The following is a 25,438-nucleotide window of genomic DNA, read 5'->3' on the forward strand; positions in this document are numbered from 1 at the left end:
AAATGACCTGCGTTGGAAAATCAGTCTAGTGCTTCTGCGGCAAGACCTCAGCCTTCATGTGAAGGCATGTTCTACAAGGTAAGCTTGCAGAAAGTGCTATCCCTTTATTTGTAGTTGTGTTACTCAATTATTAACGTGATCATTAAAATCATTGCAATAAAAAACAGTTAAGTTCAAGTTTTTAAAGTGGCTGTAATGTCCTCCTTTTAATGACTCTATTGTAAATAAAAATAAAGTACCCCTTACCAATAATAAGAAATGATCAATCCACATAAATGCTGTTTCTTTATCTTTCTTTATTTTTACTTACAGAGCGAGTGCATTAAAAATGTGATGTAATAGTAAAATATAACTAGCACCCTTCTGATGAAGTCTTACACCATGTCATGGCCTAGAATCATTTATGATTCAGACTTGTATGAAAAAATAGAGAAATGATGACAACGCTCAACAACAAACATATCAGAAAGCCATCAACCTTTTTTTTCTTTCAGTGGTGCTAATTTATCTCTTTTAACATCAACTCATTGACATTCTGACCATCAGGTTTTTCTATTCTTTTGCTGCCATTACTCAGTAATATTGGATGTTGCCTTGGTTTGTGTGTTTTCACTTTATATATATCCCACTTCTCAGGAACAAGTCCTCTATTGAAGAGTGCTGAGACCAGGTAGGAGAACAATACAGTGGCAAAGATGGAAGATAGCATGTAGATAGTCCGAACAGGAGCACACTGGACATATTTGCCGTCCTCCAGGACGCAACCTGGGAAATGTAGAACAGCAGGCAACCCTATGGATGGCTCGCCGCTGAGAGCTCTCAAAAACAGTCCAAGTAACAAGCCCATAATGGAGCCATAGCCATTACTTATGTTGAAAAAGAGGACGCAGACAAGTTGAGGGAACATTATAGTGTAGGTTATGTCAGAGCCCAGGATCCACAAAAGCATAATGCTGTTCTGTAAGAAGGTGAGAGATGTGCCAGCCAAGCCCACCAACACAACAGTGATGCGGATCACCCACTGGAGCTCCCTGTCTGATGCCTGCAGGAAGAAAAAAAGACTGAAGGAGCTGATTGGAAAACAAACAAGTCTATTCACCTTGTACCTGCTTCCACTTGGTCACATAATAAACAGCTTTTGATTTCCACATTGAATTACATGCTTCATTTACTCCACAAAATATTGCTAAACTGCCAACTCTACTGAACCGTCTTAGCACCATTAAAGATTGGATGGCAGACTATTGCTTACAACTAAACTCTGATAAAACAGAAGTCATTTTTAGCGCTCCTGTGGCCATTGTGCCCAGTGTTACTGAAAAACTTGGTTCCCTCTCTATGTTTGTGAAGCCTGTTCTGTGCAATCTAGGCATTTCTTTTGGTCAGTCTCTGTGCCTTGACCAGCATATTGATTGTCTAGTTCTCTCTTGTTTTTATCAGCGAAGATATATATTGCCATACTTAAGCCCATTGGTCCCACAGTTCAGATGGAGATGATTATACATGCCTTAATTTCTTCCCATTTGGATTACTGTAACTCACTTTTTACATTTCTTAACAAAACATATCTAAACCATTTACAATAAGTACAAAATGCTGCAGCCAGACTATTAACCAGGTCCTCCAAAAGGTCACATATCACTCCAATTCTGTTTTCTTTACACTGGCTTTTCATCAATTTTAGAATACAACTCAAGATTCTTGTTATTACTTTCAAAGCCCTGCATGGACAGGCAACGGCCTACATCACAGAACTTTTACGGCATTACACTCCTAACAGATCTCTTAGGTCTTCTGATCAGGGTTTGCTGGTAGTCCCACACACCAGAATGAAGACCAAGGGAGACTTTGCTTTCGTTGGTTGTAGCGCCAACACAATGGAATGCTCTGCATCTGGGTCTAAAATTTGTAGGCACGATTGACTCTTTTAAAAAGAGACTTAAGACCTACAGTATTTGTTTAGACTTGCTTTTGAATAATATGTTTTGTATATTGTTGCTTTTTTCTGTCTGTTCTCATCCTTTTGTAAAGCACCTTGTGACTCTCATGCTTGTGAAAGGGGCTATACAAATAAAGTCATTATTATTATTATTATAATTATTCCTTTCCTCGTGTCTCCCCATACCTTGGTCCTCAAGATGTTTTTATAGATGTTGGATGTGAAGATAGTACTGGCTGACAATAAAGCAGAGTCTGTTGATGACATCACAGCAGCAGCTATAGCTCCAATACCAATGATGGAGATGTAGGGTGGACTGAGGTTCTGCAGAGCAATGGGCAGAATCAGACCCGCCTCTCCACGCTCGTATGGGGATGGGGAGCCGTACATGGTCATGTTCCAGTCTGACAGAAAAAGGTGACATTAATAAGCATTGTCTTATCAGTCTTATTGATTAACAGTATCACTGTACCTGTTGATGCTGCGACTGCTCCGATCAACACAGATGGAACGCCGAGTATGAAGACGAGTGGAGCTGCAATGAAGCAAGTGATCCTGGCTGTGGCTGATGAGGAGGCTGACAGGGTCCTCTGGTGAAAGTCCTGATATCCCAGGTTACCAAGAGCCTTACAAACAATAAAGAAAACAATGCCTTGGATATAAGCTTGATCCACTTTATACATCAAGCACAAAAACACTTTTAATTTGAGTCATCCTGACCAACATTTTCTCTCGCCGTAACTCCTCTACTCCACTAATCCCATGCACACAGCGCAACATGAGCTGAATTTGTCAACAGAGCGTTCAGACAAGGTTATACCCATTTCTCAATTATAAAAAATACATTTTTGTTAATTAATTTGTTAATTATTTCTACACTTGTTGGAAAAGTGAACAATCTGACATAACTCAACATGATAAATACCTATAGAGACTAAAGACAGAAACCATGTTGAGAACTTTTTTATTTGAAGTGTAATTTCATTTTAAAGTCAACATGTTCCTTTTTGTTAACACGGAGGAGGCTGAGATTATGACCTTTACCGCAGCTGATCGTTAGGTGGAGCTCCTAATGTTTTGGCTTCACTTTAAGGGAGCTGTTATGTCGTCTATCTTTTTATACAGTCTATGGTGAGATAGCCCTGCTAGCTACACGTTGTTTTGACTTCCTTTTAGCTCAATGCCATACACTTTGCTAGAAGACATCACAACAGACATACAGTAATCAGGAATATGCTACTGTTTTTAAGGGGATATCTGGTTGGCTCAAGCATTTTATTTATTTTATTTTGAACTCTGACTGGGCAGATGTGCTAGCTCTGGTGTGTTTGGAAATTGAATAAAGACAGTAATTAGTTAGTTTAAAAAGGGTGTTCTATCAGGATTTCTTTAGAGTGGGATGATTTAAAACTCACACCTATGTGGTATCATATCTTTTTTCAAGGGCAGAGAGTGAGTTGTTAAATGGAACTGTAGTTGAACCATATTTTTATTGCATTGAAAAGTGCAAATGTTAAAGATGACCTTATAAATTACTCTATTCTCCCTCAGAGTAGAGCCATTTATCTGATGATCTAAGTCCCTGTATGTCATGGCAGTGTGCCAGTGTGCACAAAACCTGAATCCTTAAACTGAAACAGAATTAACATGTTATTTGTTTATGAATTTACACTGGTGCTTTTTCTAATTTCAAAAAGCCCTCCATTAAAGAGGAACATTAACATTGAAAACAAACTTTCCTTTCTCTTAGAGGAGCAATATGTTACTCTGACCCCTAGAGTTTAGCCAGCACCTCAACATAACATATTTTCTTTATGTCTGATTATATAGTAAGGTCATTTTAGGATTTAATTTGGTAGATATCTTACATATTGGTCATTTAAGTAGTCATTGATAATGGCATGTTTAAAATACAATGCAGTTAGACAAAGGACTGAACAAAGTTCTCACCAATATTAAGAAATTATCAATCCACCTCCACATGTTTTCTTTACCCACTGAACCAACCCAAGGGGCTTGGTAGGTAAAGTTGAAAGCAGTCCTGGTTATATCAGCTGAATAGGGGTTCATCAGGATGAAGGGGACACATAGCCACTGCAGAAAAGACATTAACATAGCAAACAAGCATATTCATGTAATTAATTCAGCTTGTATCACAGACTTTTGGGATCTGTCACTTCACATAGGATTTTTGGTGTAATAAGTACATTTGTAAAGGCCTGTCAGAATACTAGCGAAGCACCATCAACATTGAGTGGAAGCAACTGAATGTTTGGCAGCACTTTGAGTCCAAGACAAATTTCCCCAAGGGGACAATAAAGTGTATTTTGAGGTTTTGTGGACTAAGTTTTCCATGTTAGTGAGAAACTCACCAAGCTTAAGAATATGAGGGTCAGCTGTATGACGTCTGTGTAGGCTACAGAGTACAGGCCCCCCAGCAGTGTGTAGATGATGGCTACCGCAGCAGAGATCCAAATGCACAGCGTGTAGGACAAATCTAGGATTACACTCATTGTTGCACCTATGAATAAACAAAATGAATTATATTGAAGGGGCTGGAAGTCATTACGGCAGCTCCCCCTGCTGATCCCTACAGTGCAGACTGTAGTATCAAATGTAAAATATGTCAGCGCACTTCAAGAGGGATACTTTGGCTTCACTTTTTGAGTTGGAGACACATCATCCATCTTCATATACAGTCAGATGTATTAGCTCTTTGACTTGCACCAAATGCCAGCTCGCCTCCACTGTAGTACACCAGCAGCTTTGACAGCAGCTCCTGAAGCTTTACATGGTAACATGAGGAGATCGGCTAGATTTTATAATAGTACTGGGTCACGAAATGAAGTTTTATAACATGCTGCTCAGGGAACCAGGATCAGATCTATGCTTCAATGCATAAAACGGGTATGCAATGTACTTTTACCATGGCCTATACTACAAATGCATCAGTCAAGTAGTTTAATGAATTGAGGCAGCTCAAAATCTTTTTTTTTATTTTTTAAAAGGAGCTTTTAAGTCTCTCCTCACAGTAATCTGTTGGACAGATTGACATGTGACAGGTTCACAGCATAACATATATGAATTACTGTTTATTCTATTTTTTTGACTCTACTTTGTATACATTGGAAACCAAATTGGTGAAGGTTTTGAGTTTAATGCAGGTTCTATACTTTTCTCAAATGTAAGGACAAATTCTCAGGGTATCTTTTTTGTTAGCAAGCAAGTAATTAACTAAAGGATGAAAAGCTGAAATGACTGACTTGAGTGTATCACTTACCCAGGCCAATAAGAGTTCCTGTAACCCAGAGTATATCAGCTATCAGCAGTACCACGGACAGAACTCCACTTAATACATTTCCGTACTTAATCTGCAACGGATCCATCATTGTCACATATTTTCTTTCCCTCATTGTCTTAGCAAAGAACAGCCCACCTTAATAGTCAAAAAGGGAAAGAGATCAGTGTCATTGCAATTGTCAGCTTAAAACAATTGTTCAGCTTTGCACTCCTATCACATTGTTAAACTCACAACAGATTATGAGGTATACTGAAGTATTATATAGTATTCTACTTTTCAAATGTATAGTCTTCAGTGTAAGTAATTCATATTCTATAATGTTAAAGTCATGTTTGTGTTTTACAAGTTGAACCTGTACACCGTATACACTTATGCCATATATACAGCACAAGTCAAGTACAGTTGAAGTACAAATTGTTACTTAGAAAGTTATATCTATAAACCTCATTGCAATGCTACTAATAAGGATACTATGAGTACTGTATTATCACCTTACCAACAATGAAAGACAGGGCTGCTGTAGCTGGCATTACAGCCCAGGTCAGTCCCATGGTTGGAGTATACACTGCCTCTGTCATACCAACGATGAAGCCCCCACCTACAAATGTTGCTGTGGGAAGTATAGATATATGTTTATGAGTACAACTAACACACACCCACTCACGGGGGCGTATCCAGACTTTATTTTTATGTGGTGGCCCAAATTACAGGTGGCGCAACCTGTCATTTAAAAAAGAAGGAACATTGTAAATGCCACACCCAATTGATTTATGGTATGATACAACTAAAAAGGTAAGGCTACGTGGTGGATGTGGCAACATTTTGGTATTGTGTTGAATATCATAATGAAGAAAAATTTTTTCACATATTTTCATTTTAAACAATGGCTACCAATGGTTACATATTCAACTTTACACATCTAGAAAAAGCATGCTTCAACTGCTGAAAAGCAGTTAAAGCGGTTCTGCAGGATACCAGTCCAATGCAATGTCATTCACCAGTTATCGATTAAGTTATCATGTCCCGCTTAACTATAAATCAACATATTTTCAACATCAGTGTTGCGGTGCTAAATCAATCATATAGTCAGTACTATAGGCCAATGTTGTTTCAACAGCAGTCATCAACATGACCTTAAACGTGTCATCCAATGTCTATTTTGCATTGAGATTTCAATGTCAACCAAAAGGATGATTAAGACGGAAAATCCACATGAGGCTATTTCAGTGATCGTTCGCTATCTGGGAGAGGTTTATTTATTTGTTAATTGTTGAATAGCTCACGATGTCCTGCCCTATCTAACAAACTGTTTGCCGGATGAAGGTCTAGTAGCCTACCGAACGAACATCAATAAATGTTTGTTTACAATTTTATGCGGGAGTTTGCCTTTAAGTTTTTGATGGACACATTGCTTTCACTGTCTTATGAAATTGGTGTGCAAAGGTTTTTTTCTATTTTGAGACAGCATACTGTAATTTTTTCCTCTGCAGACACAACTTCCTCCAAGTCAGTGTGGTTCTTTTTTTCAGAAAAGCCACAGATTCTTGCAGTAGTTATCTTTTCAGGGTCCTGATATTTTATGACAATGGGAAGATGATGATGTGAAGTATCATATCTGCACAAGTAAAGTCCCAACACAACTGTCGGATAGTTTATGTTTTATTATCTGCACTTGTCTGCCTTGTTAAAGTGTCAAGGTTATGCAGAACCAGTTTGTGTCCTGTTCATCATTTTACAGATAAACAAGTTCTTGCAAGTTGAAGTGAAAACTTCTCTTGAACTAACTGTTTTTACCGACTACACAAGGAAGTAGCCTATTGCCTTATTAGTAAAACCTCATTTGAGAAAAGGCTATAGACTAAAATAACGACTTTATTCGTTTATTCTTTAAAGGCTTTTAGGGTTCTCCTTTCATCATTTTCATCTCGTAAATTTACGAGTTTAATAGGCTAAAATTTTAGATTATTATTTTTTAACGTGGCCCTAATCCTCCGTCGTAGATAAGAAGTGCCAAAAGGGGATAGTATTGCCTAGTTCTGACAGTGAATGTTTTTCACTTAAAAAATGTGTTGATACAGTATGATTAGACTTATATAAATTGGCTATGATAGGCTACTTAACAATGTCACACATGTTAACAGCTTTTTGTCGGAGGTTGCAAATATGAGGAGTTGTACATCATACACGTAAAATTTTACCACTTAACCTACATAAAAGAGTTAAGGGCTATGGTTCTCATTGTGACGTAAGCCTCTACTAAAAGTATTTTTCGTTTTGTTTTTATGTAACCCCATCCCAATGCCCTGCACTGACCTGTCATGGTGAAGACTCCCACCACCATGCTGATCCCTCGGTTCCCCAACAGAGTCATTTCTGTTTGGTCGGCCTGGCTGCTGTCATGCAGCCGTTTTGACTTCATGGCGGCCCAGATTCCAGTGCCCAGTACCAGCAGGTAGAAGAAAACCATTACCACCAGCCCTGGAACGTTGAGGCCCATCATGCACGGACAGGCTGACAGACTGAAGCATATAGAGTCCTACTGCCTGTTTTAACAGTGCTGAACAAGAAAGACAGGATTCCAGAGAAAGGAATTATAGGCTACTCTGTGTAAATTTAACTAATGCTTTGAGCAATTTAGTTAAAGAGTGTAAATTTGCAGACCCTCTAAACTAGTTGGTGTTCTTCAGCGTGTGGGAAACTTTCCTACAGCTGCTTCTCATGATTGAATTTTGTATTAAATTCGCTGTTGCCTACCTTTGGAAGATGCACTTGTATCAAGTGATTGTTAAAATACATTTTTAACTTAAGAAAAGCCTAATGTTGTAAGAAGGAAAATCTGTCCAAGACTATCTAAGAATTAAATCATCAATCAATCATCAAATCATCAAAAGAGTAGCACATATAAGTCTTCAGGTTCCAAGACTGCAAAAGACTAGGCTACAAGAAAACACAAAAGTCAGCACACTCCATTTCCTTCAAAAATTGGTATTCCGGTAGAGCAGCAGCGTACAGATCAACAACAGCTGCGTCTTCATCAAACATGGAGCATCTTGTCCTAAAGGTTTCACTAATAAGGAAATAGGCTACTTCCTTAGTAGTCTGTAAAAACAGATAGTTCAAAAGATGTTTTCACTTCAACTTGCAAGGAACAGGACACAAACTGCCTCTGCACATGAGACACTTTAATAAGGCAGACCGATAACAGACACGTGTTGGGGCAGATCTGAAACTACAGATGCCTTTGGCACATCATCATCTTCACATTACCATAAAATATCAGGACCCTGAAAAGATACTGCAAGAAACTGTGGCTTTTCTGAAGAAAGAACCACACTGACATGGAGGAAGTTGTCTGCAGAGGAAAATACTTTAAGGGTTTTACTTCATAATTTTGCACAGGCTGGTCTCGAACTCGTTAATTTACGAGTTCAATCTTGTAAATTTATGACTTTAATCTCGAAATTTGAAAAAGAAGGAGAAATATAGTTACTAAGAAGCATTTTTTTTGTTAAAATGTAGATCCCATGAAGCATACACGTCTCTCTGAAGGAGAGACATATTTCTGTCCCCGTCTCTCTTGGGAGGTTTTATTCTATACGCCTTGAAACCTCAGAGAACAAACATTATGGCCCATAGCACTAAAATGTCTCTTTGCTGAAGATATCTCGTTCTCTACTGCTTTTGTGTTCTGAAATACAAGTTTTTAATTCTCCCTTACCGATATAACACAAGCCACAAGGGCATTTCAAAAGGTAAACCACAAATCTCGTTTTGCACAAAATTCTACTTTAAATACAAAACGTTTACCAGAGTGAGTGAGGGTGTGAAAAAGAGCCTCCTCTAATCATGGCTATGCATTGGACACAGAACAAGGGAAATTACCCCCAGGTAAAAAATGTCTGTGGGTGAGTATAACAGTCAGCTCTAACAAGTACATCCCTTAGATTACTTGCAGTTTCAAGGGCAAAAAGCAGGAGGATTGAAAAAATTGTGACCTATCTGAGGATCATTAGACAGAATGTGCCACTGTTTTTTGACGCATGTCTTTATGTTATATGTGTTTTTTTCAGTTGAACCAAAAGGATAAGTAAATCAAACAGGGCTTATAGTTTTGAAACCAATACAGAATCTCTGATTAAAGGAAACAGGAGAAAATGTGGTAGCACAGACTAAATTACAATTATTGGAGATGGACAGTTTAGAAGTCGAAGTCTTTTCAGAGCTCAGCGACCTGTTTATCAAACACACTCTCTGTACTACAAATTCTCTTAATCCTTAACAGCTGAAAGCTAAACCTTTTTTAAGGCCTGGAGGATGATAACTCGAGAAAAAACCCAGTTAGTATCAGTTTTTTTTTGCTCTCAAGCTGCTCTTATTTATTAACTAGCACATCTAAAAAAGAGACTGACTGCAGGCTGAACTCTAGATGTTTTAGAGTGCACCCTGGAGTTAATAAATATACACTCTAAACTTCTAGTTGATGAGTGGCCGACAAAATGAAAAACACATCACCAACAAAGCAAAACCAACATTTCAGAAAAGGATCAAACACAGTTTTATGTTACACAAAATCCTCTTTGAATTTCTCCATTAAAAAGATTAGGAGACTCCCCATAATCCCCGACACTGTAAATAATAAACTCAAACTTGAAATAGTTTTTGTAAGGGTCAACTTCATCATCTCAACCAAAACTCTGTAGGGGGAGTGAGGTTCTTTCTCTTGTTAAGATAATATGATAATATAATAATAATAATAATAATAATAATAATAATAATAACTTTATTTATAGCACCTTTTAAAAACACAGGTTTACAAAGTGCTTTGACAAACAGCAAAAACAAGAACAAAGCAAGCTAAACCAAACACAGAAGAACATAAACAACAGCAAGAACATAACAAATGCAAAATACTAAAAATAATTAAATACAATTCAACAGAAAAGAACCCAAAGTGCACGATACCCAACAGACATATATAACCCGACCATCACAAGAACCATTATAAAAACCCAGGCAACACAAGAACCCAACAACACGAGCTGAGACCAAGAGGACCACAGATTTAAAAAGATGTAAGAAACTAAAAGTATAAATATAGAACATAAATAGACAAAGTAAGATCAGAAATTGCCAAGTTAAAACATAAGAGGAGTTAAGATAAGAGCATAAATACGAGATAAGAGCATAAATAAAGAACATAAATAAAAGGACAGTAAGAAGTAAAAGAAGATAAAAATAGTAAAACCAGTAAGAAAAGACATTAAGAAGACGACGTCACATAAAAGCAAGTCTGTAAAAGTATGTTTTAAGAAGGGATTTAAAAGAATTGAGGGAATCTGCGAGTCTTATCTCCTGAGGGAGGGCGTTCCAAAGTCGAGGGGCCCTGACTGAAGGGGCCCTGACCTTTAGTTTTAAGTCTCGACTTTGGAACGACCTGGAGGCCCCCACCTGAGGATCTAAGACTGCGGGCTGGCTCATATGGTGTCAGTAGCTCTGTTATATAGCTTGGAGCCAGCCCCGTCCATGCTTTAAAAGTAATGAGTAAAATCTTAAAATCGATTCTAAAACTTACAGGAAGCCAATGTAATGAAGCTAAAATTGGAGTGATGTGATGTCGTCTGTTACAACCAGTAAGAAGCCTAGTTGTAACATTCCGGAAAAGAGGGAGTTACAGTAGTCAAGTCCGGAGAAAATGAGGACGTGAATGATCTTTTCAAAGTCTGGTTGGGTTAGTATTGTTTTAATTTTGGACATGGTGCGTCGATGGAAGAAGCATGATCGGACAACTGTTTTAATATGGGATTCAAAGGTGAGATTGCAATCAAATGTTATTCCTAGATTTCTGGCAGTGGGTTGGACATTGGCGAATAAGGGACCGAGGCTGCTCTTTGAAATATGAGTGGAGTTTGGCGGGTTGAATATTATGATTTCAGATTTAGAATTGTTCAGTTGGAGAAAGTTTTGTGCCATCCAGCAGTTGATATCGTGTAGACAGTTTCTGACAGCAGCTAGGCTCCTAGGGTCCTCAGGTCTCAAAGGAAGGTATATCTGTGTGTCGGCTGCGTAGCAGTGAAAGGAGACTTTGTGGTGTTCAATTATTTGGCCAAGAGGCAGCATATAAATGGAGAATAAAACGGGACCTAAAACCGAACCTTGCGGTACACCACAGATAATGTTAGAGGTAGAGGAGGAGTAGTTATCGATGGTGACCGCAAAGGTTCTTTCTAAAAGATAAGAGTAAAACCAGCTAAGTGCAGTAACCTGTAAACCAAACCATTTTCTGAGACGATCAATTAAAATTGTGTGATCAACAGTATCAAAAGCTGCGCTAAGATCTAAAACAATTAAAATTGAGCCCTCCCCTCTTATCTGCTGCTAAAAGAAGGTCATTGGTTACCTTGAGGAGGGCCGTCTGTGCTGTGACAAACTCTAAAACCGGATTATTTTCAGTCATAAAAGATAAAAGTTGTGTTGAAACCACCTTTTCTAAAACTTTTGATAAAAATGGAAGTTTTGAGATTGGTCTAAAATTGTTAAAATCAGTGGGATCAAGGTTGGGTTTCTTTAAAGTGGTTGGACCACAGCATGTTTAAAAGCAGAGGGGACTACACTTTCCGCCAAGGAACTATTAATAATGGATATAATACTGGGTCCAACTGTGTTAAAAAACCTCTTTGAGAAACGTTGTGGGAATAAAATCAAGGCTGCACGTAGCTGATTTCATGTGGGTTAAAATTTCAAATAAAAAGGTCAAGGACACCGGCTCAAAACTGCTAAAACTGTTAAGTTCCCTGCTGGTGTCTAAAATACGGTCTGGGTGGATGATTTGTTGCCTAATGTCCTTGACTTTATTAGTAAAATAAGTTAAAAACTTCTCACACAGATCCTGAGAAGGATCAGTAAAATAAGAAGGGGAGGGGGTGGTGATTGATTCTAAAACCTTAAATAAAATTCTGGGGTTAGAATGATTGGCTAAAATCAGATTAGAATAAAATGCTGCTCTTGCATCTTTAACTGCCTTTTGGTATTGTTTCATTGTATCTCTCAATATTTCATAATATTTCCACATGGCTGTGGAGCTCTATTAGTCTTTTTGTCTTTATAGGGACCAACAGAGTCCAGCACAGTTTGACAGGTGAGATTAAAAGAGGAGACCAGCTCCTCTGTGTTAAATTTTTGGTAAAAGGCAGTTGAAGAGACAGAAATAAAAAGATCCTTAAACTTGCTAGCAGACGTAGAGTTAAAAACCCTGCAGGTGCCTTGCTAATAACTGAGATAAAACCATTTTGAATAAAACCAGTTTGTAGTGTGACACACAAGATATCCTTTGTCTCAAAGCTGTTAGTGCTGAGACCACTGTATAAAACAAGATCAAGTCTGTGGCCCTTAGAGTGAGTGGGTTCCTGTATTGCCTGAGTAAGGTTAAAAGATTCTAGAATATCCATAAAATCACCCGTGAGAGACTGAGAGGGGTAGCAGACATGTATGTTAAAATCACCTAAACAAGGATTTTATCATACTTAAAAATAAAATGTGATAAAATATTATTTTGGGTGTGAAGAGATAATAGCAGAATGTAACTAAACCCTTGTTTTTGGTTATGGGACCGAAGATTACACCAATTTGGTAGAATGACCCATATACAGTATGGATGTGGCAGTTATGCTAAGAGTTGTTTGAGCCATGTAAAGTCACAACATGATTTTATACTTGTAAATCCTTTGTTAATGATTAAATCAAACACGTGATTTTCCTTTTAAGAAAATATCCAGTGGCAACATAAAATAAATACAATCAGACATTCACAATAAATCTAAGTTAGGAGGCTTTTATTTCCATCAGTCTATAAAATGACCCTGCCTTTATTTGGGACAGGCGTCAATACTAGACAAGTTATTTTCAAGAAAACGCATGCACCCTAAAAATGTGACAGCCTATACATTTGTAAATTTAATACAGAACTAGTTTATTTACATGTTTACAAATAAGGATATCGATTATCGATCCCTGAAGTTCTGCCCTCATAGGTATACACTTATTGAATTAATCGAGTAATTAGTGAGGGAATTGATGGATAAGTGGAGACATTCATTGTAATTTGTGTATGACTCAGTATGTTGATCATTAATTGCTGATTAATGCATGGATTAGAATTTAAATTAAAGTCAAGTCAAATGAACTCATGATAATCTGTGCAAATAAAGCATTAACATATGCTTTTCAATAGAACAGTATTGTGAAGTGTAAACATTATAACTTTTTGCAGGTGATTTATGGCCCTATTGAATTGAACTGGTCTTTCTAGTTAGGTTTGTCCTCTAGTGACCCTGTTCATTGATCCTCATATTGATACTTTCCAGTCCTTTTTTTGGGAAGGACTGGCTTCCCAATATGAATTTAATAAGGGAGAGCTCAACAGTAAAACAATATTTTACAGATTGGGTACTGAAGCAGCGTCATTATGCTTTGAATGTAAATCGAAGCTTGATGCAAAGCCAAGTGAACTTCAAGCTTCAATTATCCATGACCTGCATGTCCTTGAACTGACACAGATGCTTTGAAAGTAAATAATCACAAACCCACAAACAGATTCGTACAAGAACAATTTAGGTGCAGCATACATTCACTGTAAGTACACTGACGTTTCAAGCCTTGTGCTTTTCGGAAAAAATCCTTTTCCAAGACTTTGACATAAAAAAGATGTTCATAAATGCTACATCAGACTGAATAAAAGCTAAATTCAAATATTTAGATTGGCTTACTTGGAGTTTAAAACAGTTGAAGGCTTTACACATTACCTAAATGAAGCGCCTTTGCTCTCTTTGACAACAATCAGAATCTGTGATGTATACTACTTGCACTGGAGAAGTACTCACATTCTTTACTTAAGTAAAAATCAATGCCCTAAAATGAGAAAACACTTCACTACAATTACATAAGTGCTAATGATACAACACTTTGTATGTATGTCAATAAAATGAGTCAACCATTCTTATTAGGTTGTTTTATTCAATTATGTGTCAGTAACTGCTCCCCTGAAATAGATATGTGCCCTATCAGAGCCATTGTTTACATTAGTAAGCAAGCTAAAATCAATTGTCATTGATGGCTAACTTCAGCTGCAAATCAACTTGTAGTGAGAACCAATAGTTTTGTATAGGCTTCAGTGTTTACAAGACAACCAAATTATTAAAAATCTCTGTATTATTTACCTGTCTACTGAATGTCTTCTGGGCTCTGTGAGGGACGTCTTCTCTCTGTTCTCTCTGTCTGTTTCTGTTCTGGTCAATCATTCTATAATTTCATCAAACTGGGAACTGTGACGGTTGTGCCACTGATACGTGATAGGATATTTTTGGGAGCTTGTTTGCATTTTTTTTTTTTTTTTTTCCACATACACCATTTCTTTGCTAGGTGTGAGAGGACTGATGTTTGCAGTTTGGGTGTTTTCCCTTTTCCTTGTTTGAACCAAATTTGTCCTGGCACATCAGTGTTTCTTGGAAAACAGAAAACAGAGTAGCTTTCATAAAGATACATTATTTGATGTGATGAGTTTGGGGTCAAAGTAACTAGGGAGCCCTTTTCGTGGTTGGACCATGAAAGCGGGGCCCTGGGCACAACCAAGTTTATCTAAAAAAAACTAATGGTTAGGGTGACTGACGGACAAGCCTGTTAACATTAGGCGTCACTGGGCTAACCCAGTGCAAAACTTTATTGCATCTCTTTGAGGTTGTTTTGCTCATTTTGCATAAATTATTTTATTTATTCAGTCTTTTAGAGGTTGTTTTGCGCATTTTCTTGTGGTTGTTTTGGTATCCCTTCCATTGAGACCCCTTTGACTGATTAAAAGCCTGTGCTAAAGCCGCTAAAACCCCATGAAGTGAGTAACCCAGATGTGCTGTAGGGGGTTTCATTTGAAGGCTACTTCACGTTTTTCATTCTGGGAGGCAGTATCGGGGCAGTATCGTTGTGCGCAGGCGCAGGAGCACTTCACACAACCGCAATAAGCAAACATGGCGGCGGCCGTCGACAGTGTTGTGAAAGTGTAAGTTTACCTTCATTATTGTAAGAGTAAATCAAGCAGCAGAACAGAGATGATTGAGCGTGATTATCGTCGTGTCATTGCACATGTTTTTAACCCGTACAGTCCGCCTCCTCAGTCTTGAATGTAAGCTTTGTCCCTAGAGAATAACGTTATCCACTGAGCTAAGGTTAGCCTGTTAGCTGTAGGCAAATATAAATGAGGTGAACCCATTGTGGAGCTCTCTTTTAAACACTACTTTTTCCAGAACTTGGCTTGCTCGGGGTCGTGCTGTCGTGGTGTTTAACACTATTTGTCCAAACTGTTGCTAGCCAGCCGCTCGCTGATGTAGAAGAGAGTTATTTTCCCCTGTAAGCTTGGCGGGTTTGCTTTGTTGTTACGAGAGACCTGCTAACATCAACCTTTTGTTCTGACGTCCCTCCATCAGTACTGATTGTGTTCCGGCTTTGTGAGGCTGCGTTATGTGAGTCCTTTTAAAAAAAAAAAGAAAGAAAGAAAGAAGAAGAGATCATACAGTCAGAGCAACAGTCTGTCTTTTAAAACAATGCGACAACATTGATTTAGAGACGTGCCACGGTGTCTTTAAGTTTACTCTTCAGTATTCATTTATTCCAATCACACAAGAGGCTGTTGCTGCATCCTTAATTGTGAAAATCCCAGAGACTGGTGATTTCTATTGTGCATTACAAGAACGGTGCAACATGCAAGCCGACTGATTTAAAAAGTGAATTTAGCCATTTGCAGTGATTGCACCACTCCTTTCTGATGCAGCTTTATGACAAATCTCTCCCTGAGCTCACAAAGGCAGTTTTGACCTGGACAATGAATGTGAATTGATTAAAGCCTTCAGCCAACATAATGACATCTGCATGTAAAGTTGCAGATGACTAAAAATGAATTCCTTTTTTTTTTTTTTTTTTTTTTTTTTTTAGATAATAAAGTTTTGGATACTTCTTTGTTTAACTTAAATGGTAAATGGACTTGAGCTTATATAGCGCTTTTCTAGTCTTCCGACTACTCAAAGCGCTTTTACACCGCAGGTCACACCCACCCATTCACACACTGATGGTAGTGATCTCTGTGTATTATCATCCATCAGCAGTAACTAATCCCATTCATACACCGCCACTGAAGCAGCGGGAGCAATTCGGGGTTAAGTGTCTTGCCCAAGGACACATCGGACATGTTGCCCAGCAGGGGGTTGAACCCGGCGTCGACTCTGCCAACTGAGGCACAGCCGCCCATAGTAGTAACACTGTTGCATAGTTATTGACCTTAGAATTAAAAACGAAGAAGAAGAGATTTACAAAATTTCAAAATCAGACAAATGAACAATGAAAAGGTAGAATGTAAAAAAATTAGATATAATTTGTAAAATTACAAGTGGAAACTTCCTACACTACATCAATAATGTGTCATGTATATTTAACCCTGTTCAAGTTGCAACATGTATCCTGCAGTGATTATTAGCAGTTTGTCCTGATCTGTATTATTTGACTTGCTCGTGTCCCACATTCACATTCCAGGCTGGGAGAGCAGTATTACAGAGATGCCATGGAGCAGTGTCACAGTTACAATGCTCGTTTGTGTGCCGAGCGCAGCATCCTTATGCCTTTTCTGGACTCTCAGACCGGTGTAGCTCAGTCCAACTGTTACATCTGGATGGAGAAGAGACATCGAAGTGCAGGTATATAAAATAAGTTATGAAGAATTTCCCAAATCATTCCAAAACTGAAAAAAAAAAAAAAGGTTACATGCTTTTTCTTGTGCTTGTAATACTCTGTGACACATCAGGTGTAGCTCCAGGACAGCTGTACACCTACCCTGCTCGTCGCTGGAGGAAGAAACGGCGTTCTCATCCCCCTGAGGACCCCCGCTTGGCTTTCCCACCTCTCAAAGCAGGTAGCACATCTAATGGAACAAAAAATGTCATTATCATTTTTTTTTTTATCCCTTTGTTCCCAACAGTAGAAGAGCCCGACTGTGACTACCAGTGTCGGCTTCTTTTATCCCAGATATGCGCCGATATTTCTTAATTCATGCACAAGTCAAAAAGCATTTCATTTGAGTTTCTTTGGATCGCTCTAGTAGTTCTCTTTAACCAGCAGAGTGTGCTAAATGGATTACAACAAGCGTCATCTATCGCTATTACGTATGCAGATACATGAGAAGAATTACAAATAAACGGGATCTTGAATCACTCTCCAGAGTGTCAAGCGTTGATGCCCGTACATGCGCAGTTAATTTCCAGTTGACTACCCATCTTTTTTTTCATTCTATATTTTCATCCAGGATAGATCAAAGAAAGATATTGGCCATTATATATCGGTATCAGATTTTTCTCTCCCTATTATCGATACCTAAAACTCCCATATTGGTCGGGCCCTAATCAGTAGGTCCGGTTTATCAGTGGTATTTTCTGGCATGTTAGTCTTTCTTTTTCTGTTTATGCATGCATTGCTGTACTTCTCCTTCTGTGTAGCAGATTTGGAGTTAGGGTTGAAGCGGGATGCATTGGGGCCAGTGGATGGCAGCAGCCTGGAGGCACTACTCAAGGGTGAGCCCCACGACAGGAGGAATGCCACGTCGGATATCCGTGGTTCTGAGGATGATGCAGCAGCTGTTGAACCTCCGGCCACCTCAACGACCACCCACACTTCCTCTGGCCGTATACGCAAGGTCTGGCTCAAAGATAGCTGAACACTCTTGTTTTCCGTGAATGCATTTAACATGTTGAGCATAGCCGCACAACAAATGGCATACATTACATGACCTGATTTTTATATAGAATAATAATGTAACTGTCAAATCCACGTCGCTTACTGCACCATCACAAGTCAGTTCAAATCTCTGTTTTGTTACCAGAGCGTTACACCCAAACCTGTTATTTACTGACAAACTGCTGAAATATTTACCAGAGTGGTTCAATCAAAAACAGAAAAATCAGTAACACATTACGTCGGTTATAATGTGCCCTTTCACAACTTCATATAAAGCATCAATGGCAGATTTTTGTAGTTTTTACTAAAGCATGGAATTGGCCATACATTCAATACAGCCAGACTTAATCACAACCTTCTCTTCACAGAGAGTCTTAGACCATGATGACTACTTGGATGACCTGGACGATGAAGACTTTGAAGACGAGACCCCAAAGAGACGGGGCAAGAGCAAATCCAAGGTGAGTGTCCTTTCTTTTTCTGCTTGCAGTCCCCTGTAATACACCGGAGGATCAATGTGGGGCGATGCAAGCAATAAAGTCACAGTAGTTCTTAATAATTAATCAGATTTTCTTCACCCCAGATGATTTTTTAATCTGTACTTTTTTCTTCTTGAACATCTTATTTGGTTTCAATTGTGCACAATCCTGTTTTTTTTTATTTCATTTGAGGTGTACAGAGAAAAATCAAAAGTTTCAAATGACTCTTTTAGGGTCGCAGCGACAAGAATGGCAAGAAAAAGCAGGAGGCTGCAGCTGCTGCGATGGAGGAGAGGGACAAACCATACGCCTGCGACAGTAAGTAGAAGCTGTGTGTCGTGCATGTCGGCAAGAGAGGCTTTTGCTTTTTCCCTGAAAGACAAAAACAACGCTTCCACCATGCATGGTTTGATCTGAAAGACCCCTTCTAGAACTTAAGTTCGACAGCATAGACATTTGAAAGTTGCCCGCCTGAATGCGTTTCGATTGTTTGTATGTTTTTTTTTCCCCCCTGAGATGCCGTGCCGTGTTTGCTCTCTGGCTTCTTGCCGGCCATAAAGCTCATTTGTGCAAACGCTTACCTCCGCTGAATGAGTCTGCTGCTAGCGCGTCAACCAAATATTAACAATGTGAAACAGATAGCTAAATAAAGCTGGTTGTGGGGGCGATGATGATGATGATGATGATGATGATGATGGTTCCATCTTGGGCCTTTTTGGACGGCAGCTAAAATTGGCCGTCATCACTATAACACTTTTTGTATGACCGTGTGTGTGTGTCAGTCTGTGGGAAGCGCTACAAGAATCGTCCTGGCCTGAGCTACCACTATACACACTCTCACCTGGCCGAGGAGGAGGGCGAGGACCGCGAGGAGATCGAGGCACCACCCACTCCTCGCCAGCCTGAGGAGCAGAAGAGTGAGTCACTCTCTAGTGCTGAGAGAGAGACGGAGAGAGAGAGAGAGGAAGGAGGTTTGGTTGCATGCCTTGTAGCATGTCTGTGTTGTACAAGGGATGTCTCTCTCTCATTCTCTCTCTCTTTTTAAATTCTGCTCTTTTCATTTTTTTTTTTATCCCAAATGTGGGATTATTCTCAGTGTTCCTGACATAAACATATTTGCAGGGTTGGGAATCCTGTTTTTTTTTTCCTAACATGTCATCCATCTTTTTCTCCCCCCCTTCGACATATCATCGTATTTTTTGTTTTCTTTTGTGAACGCTACATTGTGTTAGCAAATACATTCATGAAGTGCGTTTTGTCAGTCACCACTCATCTTTACATTGGATCATATTTCTCAATACATCATTAGTCAGTTCTTGAAATGAGAAGGTGTTGTCTGATGTCGTGGTGAAACAGGTTTGTGAAGCTGTCAATCTTTTCAACCTTTTGATTTATCACTGTTTAATACTTAGGTAAGTCCTACAATACGTAAGGGGGGATTATAGTGAGTGTGTTGTTGTAGGGGAAAGGAACCCTTGGAGTCGACTCACCATTATCCTGCTTATTACACGGCTGGTTACTTAAAGTGATAAATAACTAGACACACAACAGTGATGTGAAAAGGATCTCATTGATTTAAAAACGATACATTTCAACGGTTAACTCTTCAGCCTGATTGTGTTTTTCCGTCAGGTCACTGTCGGAGTCTGTTGACATTTTCTTTGGGGGGGGGGACAAGCTGACATGGTGACACGATGACACAAACACTTGAGGGAATCTTGGTGTTCATTAAAAGTGTTACTTTTAATGACAGCTGTCCTTTTCTATCGGAAAGGTATCCTTAAATGACTTATTTCCCTGATGTCCGACTCTGTCCACTATCCTATCCCTACAATAAATAACTTTATTTTTTATTTTATTTAAAAAATATATTGTTATTATTTTTGTACTTGACCTTCAGGGGGGGGGGGCGGGGGCCCTGCAGGTAGGGGAAACACTGCCCTGTTTGTGTGTGTTTACAAGTGCCATCTTGAGTTCTGTAGATTTCTCTGTCATAGTGTACAGATTCATCTTTAAAGCTCTCTTCACTGCTTTCCTTTATCACAGTTAGCCCTCTAGATTCTGTGATATGAGCCCTAGCAACTGTCCGCTCTTCATAGTAACGGTTTGTTCTACTTATCAAAGGGTAGCAGACAGTTGCAGTGCGTAAATTGCAGATCAGAAGCAAGTATTTAACACAGCCGTGTAATAAACATACATATGAAAATAGAGCTATTTGACTCATCCTCCTTTAGGATTCAGTGATGTGATGTGATGTTTTTGATGTGCACATAATTGTTTTCTTCACTCGTTCTCTTGCTCAGCAACAAAGAAGGGTCCCAATGGGCTGGCACTGCCCAACGATTACTGTGACTTCTGTCTGGGAGACTCCACCTTAAACCAGAAGACGGGCCAGTCAGAAGAGCTGGTGTCCTGCTCAGACTGTGGTCGCTCAGGTATGAACTTATCATATGTCATAGGTGAGAGATTCCTTTCAGGCAAAAAAAAAATCCACAATTGATGATCCATGTAGATAAGATTGTTTGTGTATTGGTGTTTACAGCTTCTTAGTTCTTGACTTTAAAGTAGGACAATTAAAATGTCAGGATGGAATTGAAGTGTGTGATACTATCTTGGATTCAAATTTGCCGTTGGTCAGCGCAGCTAACCCTCCCCTGATATTATCCAGGAATATGGGTAAAAACAAACTTGTTTTTGAGTACTTTCGAGGGCTATTTTTATACTATTTGACAACACTCTTCCCGTCTCCTCTCCTTCCTGCAGGCCACCCGACATGCCTGCAGTTCACCCCAGTCATGATGGCTGCAGTGAAGACGTACCGCTGGCAGTGCATTGAGTGCAAATGCTGCAATGTTTGTGGCACCTCAGAGAATGACGTAAGCCCCTTTTTGGAACTCTGATATGTGTTTTTGAGCTAACTATGTATTCAAATAATTCGATTTCCTTCAGCTCTTTGTATTACCTATACTGCAGCTCTATTTTTGGGATCAGGAAAAATCAGCCTTAGTATTAACAGAGGACAGAAATGAAAAGTAAACGCTGCTCCTTTTAAAATTTGACAGATTTAAAGACACTCTCTTTTAGTTTTTATACCCATGTCCTCTTTATTTATTCAGTTGTGGATACTAGTTGAGTCCAAAGTACCGGTATTTTGTTTCCTGATGAACAAATATGTTTGTTTGGTAACTGCATCTCATTAAACACGGTCCTGCAAGGTGCATTGGGTTGTTGTCTTCTGTGAGTGACCTCAGTGACAGCATTTTCTGTCTTTCTTGTTGTGAGTGATTGGTCCATGACGTCCTCTCATCAGAGTATGAGCTGAGAGAAAGCAGAGTTGTTGTCATCCTTTGTTCCTCTAAAATCTTCCACCACAGTGTCACACAAGTGCACATACAGTCAAGAGAATGTCAAACTGGAGGCAAAGCTTAAAACAGGATGAAAAGAAGATAGTTGTGGATAAAGTCAGACTCACTATCATTTATAAACTATGGTAACAACCCCACAACCTGAGCCGGCTTTGAATTTGCTGCCTCACTGCTTCATTGAGACAGTTTACAACTTAACACATGCCTTTTATTTTGACATGTTTAATCAAATGTAATTGTTCAGTTAGCAGCCAAACTGGATGGATTGGACCGTTCGTCAATAAAATTAAACAGGACATAGTGGTCATTTTGGTGGTTAATAAAACATTTTAAATCCAGCTTTAGTCTGATTTTATAAGGAGGAACTGTCTCTCCTGTTTCTCTTCTAGTCTAATCAGCTGACTGAACATGATGATGTGCTTTTTTTGGTTTTTTTTCAGGACCAGCTGCTCTTCTGTGATGACTGTGACCGAGGCTACCACATGTACTGTCTGAGTCCCCCTATGACTGAACCACCAGAGGGTAAGCTGATGCTGAAATCTCGACCACAGTCTGATTAATCAGTCAAGTTAAAAGTGATGGTGACAATGATTTTAAAAACACTTATAGAGCGATGGCTGGAAATGTTTCCAAGTCAAGTCACATGACCCACGGCAGCCTTGTGTAGTAACAGACTCGGGCTGTTGAATAGTTTGGTTTGGTGCTGAACTAAAAAATAAAAAGGAAAGAAAAGTTGCATTTTCGTTTTAAGAATATTGAACTCTGAGAATTCTGAAAATTCTTCTTTTGCATTGAATCATTATTCCAGACTTTTCCACAGTGTTCAAACAGAGACATCTGTGGTTTTATTTAGTATAACAGTACATAATGTATAATATACTCACAAATGTACTTCACACAGTGGAATCTCTACTGAGGGAACAAAGGAAGATAGCTGGTTCTAACAACAGTGCGTTGTGTTACTTTGAACTATGTAGCGATGCATTGCATGAATAACTTGGGGTTAATTAAGTTTAAAAAATGGTATAATGTGGTTAAAACTAGCTTGATAAGATTTTGATACAACTTAGATACAGACCATGTCTGGTTAGAAACAACATTTCTGCCAGTATCAAAAAAAAAGAGGTTTTCAAGCTCTAGGGTAAGTGTTTCAAATAAGACAACAACTTCCATGATACTTCACGTCGTCATCAAACGACATTTGTAAAAAATAACTCTTATTTACATGTGTAATAAAGCTTCATATTTATGATGATGATGCTGATGATGCTGCTGCTGAGTGACACCCCAGAAATAGTCCAGTCCAGACTAAATATTTTGAGGGAGAAAGTCTTGATTCCACCTCGTTAATTTCTTTTTCTTCGGCCCATTTACGTGTGTAAATAATAGCTTTAGTATGATGCTGATGATGCTGAGTGATTTGATCGTGTAGTTAGTTTACCTAACTTGGATACTGTTCCATAAATTGATGTTGTTGTTGAACATAATGTGGTGCTTGAAAAGCTGATGCTGTATTCCTCACACATGCCTTACTGTGTTTCTATGTCTCATAGGGAGCTGGAGCTGCCACCTGTGCCTGGCCCTGCTGAAGGATAAAGCTTCCATATACCAGCAGAACCAGAACTCTGCCCCAGAGTGACATCATAGCAGCTAGTCCTGCCCCCTCCGTACAACACACTCCAACCCCACAACCTCCTCCCGATGGGAAAGCCAGACCCCCTTTCAGTCCAGAGCGCCAGGCTCTGTCCAGATGTAGCTGAGCCAGATCTCAGATCAGCTTCACAAGTCTTAAAATCTTCCCATCAGTAGGGGGATCAGTCTACATGGGGTTAAACTATCACTACCGACCTGCCTGTAAAGCCCCTTGGGCTTACCATCAAACACGTACATATTGTGCACATATATACAGTGTAGACGCACTCTCTCTCCTGAACTGTTATACACACACAATAGACGCAGACACAGAGAGCATGCAGTAACCATAGCAACTGCTGTCTCCAAGGGAGCGAACTGATTAGCATCACCGCTAATTATTTGTACCCTTTTGCTCTCAAAGACAGTGCAGACTGTCAAGACAACACAGATTCTCTTCTGCCAAATGATCTATTTTTACTCCCTGAATGTGGGAGAGAGAGAACATTCAACACCTTTATGGTCGAGGATTATTATAATTACTATTGTTATTGTTCTGGTTACTAGTGGACTTTTGTAGTGGCATTCATCTGTGTACTTTTGTCTGATTGGAGCAGTTTTTTCTTTTTTTTTTAAGAAGAAGTTTCCCTGGGGGGAAGCCAGTCAGTGCCAAGGTCCACTATCATTTGAAATTTCACAACTGAAGACCCACGCAGCCTTTCATAATCTGAACATCTTTGTTTTCAAATCAGTGGGACAAAACCGTTAAAACAAAGTTTTTATTTTTTTTGCCAACAAAAAACTTTGGCTTTGACTTGTTATGCTGTTTTAGCACAAAATCTTTGGCCTTGAGTTGCACCAAATCCAACTTTTCATTGCTGATTCAGTTGAGTTAACCAAACACTATATCACACATCGAACACTGAAAGTTTCACTGAAGATACAAAAGTTACGTCAGCTTACTGTCTCTCATTTTAACAGATAATGCTGCTCTTATCAAGAAAGTCTACTACAAAACAATGAGCCACCATAGAGGTCCGTCTTTTTTGTGCAAGCTTTTTTAGAAACTGCAGCGACATCTAAGTTGCTGCTGTCAAGCAGATGTCTTAAAGAATCAATCACAAACTGTAGCTGCTTTCATCATCTGTCACACTGCGGTGGATTTGCATGCACATTGCACCAGTTTAAATGCACACTCATATCACAAGTGTATTTTTTTTTGTTTTTGTTGTATTGTTTATTTTTTTACATTTTATATTACTTGATATTCCATTGGTACTGGGAGTTTTTCTAGTAGAATTTTGTCTATTGAAGTTTATTGTATTGCAACACTTCAAGTATATAGCTCCTAATGCATTGTATGTACTGTATTGACTTTTTCTATTTTTGTTATTACTGTGACATGTTTGAATTGATTTGATTATTCTGGTATGTCAGACCTCCATTATGAGTATTTGTAAAATGATGTACTTTGATGTACTATTTTTATTTTTTCATTTCTTTGGCATCAAAGCCGATTTAGCCTGACTTATAAATAAAAAATCACTTTGAATAATGTGTTTTTTGTTATTGCTCCATGTTTAAGCTGCATGTTTTGTTCAGCTGAGCAAACAGCTGACATCACCAAATAATTCAAATGAACTCATCTGTATCAATCAATCTTTATTTGTATAGTTCCAATTCATAACAGATGTTATCTCAAGACAATGTTTAGCAAAGTTGCAGAGGCAAGGTAAAAGGCTCATGATGACCAGCCATCTGCTGGAACTGCACCAGGCTTGAAAAGTGGGATAAGCAGCAAGCCATCCCCACTGACGATTCTGAGGAACCTACGAGACATGAGAGCTCAGGAGCCCCCAGGAAAAGATGTGGTTAGTTACTAAGATTCACAGAGTGACTTGCAGTAATATGATGTGAATGCAGCGAGAGAGAGAGAGAGAGAGGGCTCAAGGTGCCTGTT

The 25,438-nt window shown here is 38.9% G+C and overlaps 2 protein-coding genes across 7 annotated transcripts; one reads left to right on the plus strand and one right to left on the minus strand.

Annotated features, from left to right (window-relative positions):
* Positions 1 to 499: 499 nt before the first annotated feature.
* LOC109992621 (high-affinity choline transporter 1-like) lies at positions 500 to 14,496 on the minus strand. The gene is made up of 9 exons (XM_065959058.1): positions 14,453 to 14,496; positions 7,554 to 7,797; positions 5,737 to 5,850; positions 5,220 to 5,375; positions 4,312 to 4,460; positions 3,890 to 4,033; positions 2,412 to 2,565; positions 2,126 to 2,343; positions 500 to 1,042 (listed from the first exon to the last, which is right to left on the minus strand). Exons 2-9 carry the CDS (start codon positions 7,738 to 7,740, stop codon positions 500 to 502), a joined length of 1,665 nt encoding a protein of 554 aa, XP_065815130.1. The 5' UTR covers positions 7,741 to 7,797; positions 14,453 to 14,496.
* A 698-nt stretch (positions 14,497 to 15,194) lies between these two features.
* Positions 15,195 to 25,035, plus strand: dpf2l (D4, zinc and double PHD fingers family 2, like). Of its 6 annotated transcripts, none has more exons than XM_065958524.1 (11): positions 15,195 to 15,285; positions 16,809 to 16,969; positions 17,077 to 17,184; positions 17,765 to 17,961; positions 18,371 to 18,463; positions 18,715 to 18,799; positions 19,264 to 19,452; positions 20,785 to 20,916; positions 21,245 to 21,357; positions 22,287 to 22,368; positions 23,400 to 25,035. In XM_065958524.1, the coding sequence occupies exons 1-11, from the start codon at positions 15,254 to 15,256 to the stop codon at positions 23,483 to 23,485; spliced, it is 1,278 nt and encodes a 425-aa protein (XP_065814596.1). In that variant the 5' UTR covers positions 15,195 to 15,253; the 3' UTR covers positions 23,486 to 25,035. The 6 variants fall into 6 exon arrangements, with proteins under 6 accessions (XP_065814596.1, XP_020500961.1, XP_065814597.1 ...); XM_020645305.2 differs by having other exon boundaries at positions 19,264 to 19,398; XM_065958525.1 differs by having other exon boundaries at positions 17,768 to 17,961.
* Positions 25,036 to 25,438: the final 403 nt, after the last annotated feature.

The sequence above is a fragment of the Labrus bergylta genome, chromosome 9, assembly GCF_963930695.1.
Source record: "Labrus bergylta chromosome 9, fLabBer1.1, whole genome shotgun sequence".
NCBI lineage: Eukaryota > Metazoa > Chordata > Actinopteri > Labriformes > Labridae > Labrus > Labrus bergylta.

Coding starts and splice junctions, on each gene's coding strand:
- LOC109992621 (XM_065959058.1), bottom strand. CDS start 7,740: ATGATGGGCCTCAACGTTCCAGGGCTGGTGGTAATGGTTTTCTTCTAC. Junction 5,376..5,736: donor AGCCCTGTCTTTCATTGTTG/GTAAGGTGATAA, acceptor TTGACTATTAAG/GTGGGCTGTTCTTTGCTAAG. Junction 4,034..4,311: donor CCCTCATATTCTTAAGCTTG/GTGAGTTTCTCA, acceptor TCTTTTCTGCAG/TGGCTATGTGTCCCCTTCAT.
- dpf2l (XM_065958524.1), top strand. CDS start 15,254: ATGGCGGCGGCCGTCGACAGTGTTGTGAAAGT. Junction 17,185..17,764: donor TTTCCCACCTCTCAAAGCAG/GTAGCACATCTA, acceptor CCTTCTGTGTAG/CAGATTTGGAGTTAGGGTTG. Junction 20,917..21,244: donor CTCAGACTGTGGTCGCTCAG/GTATGAACTTAT, acceptor TCCTTCCTGCAG/GCCACCCGACATGCCTGCAG.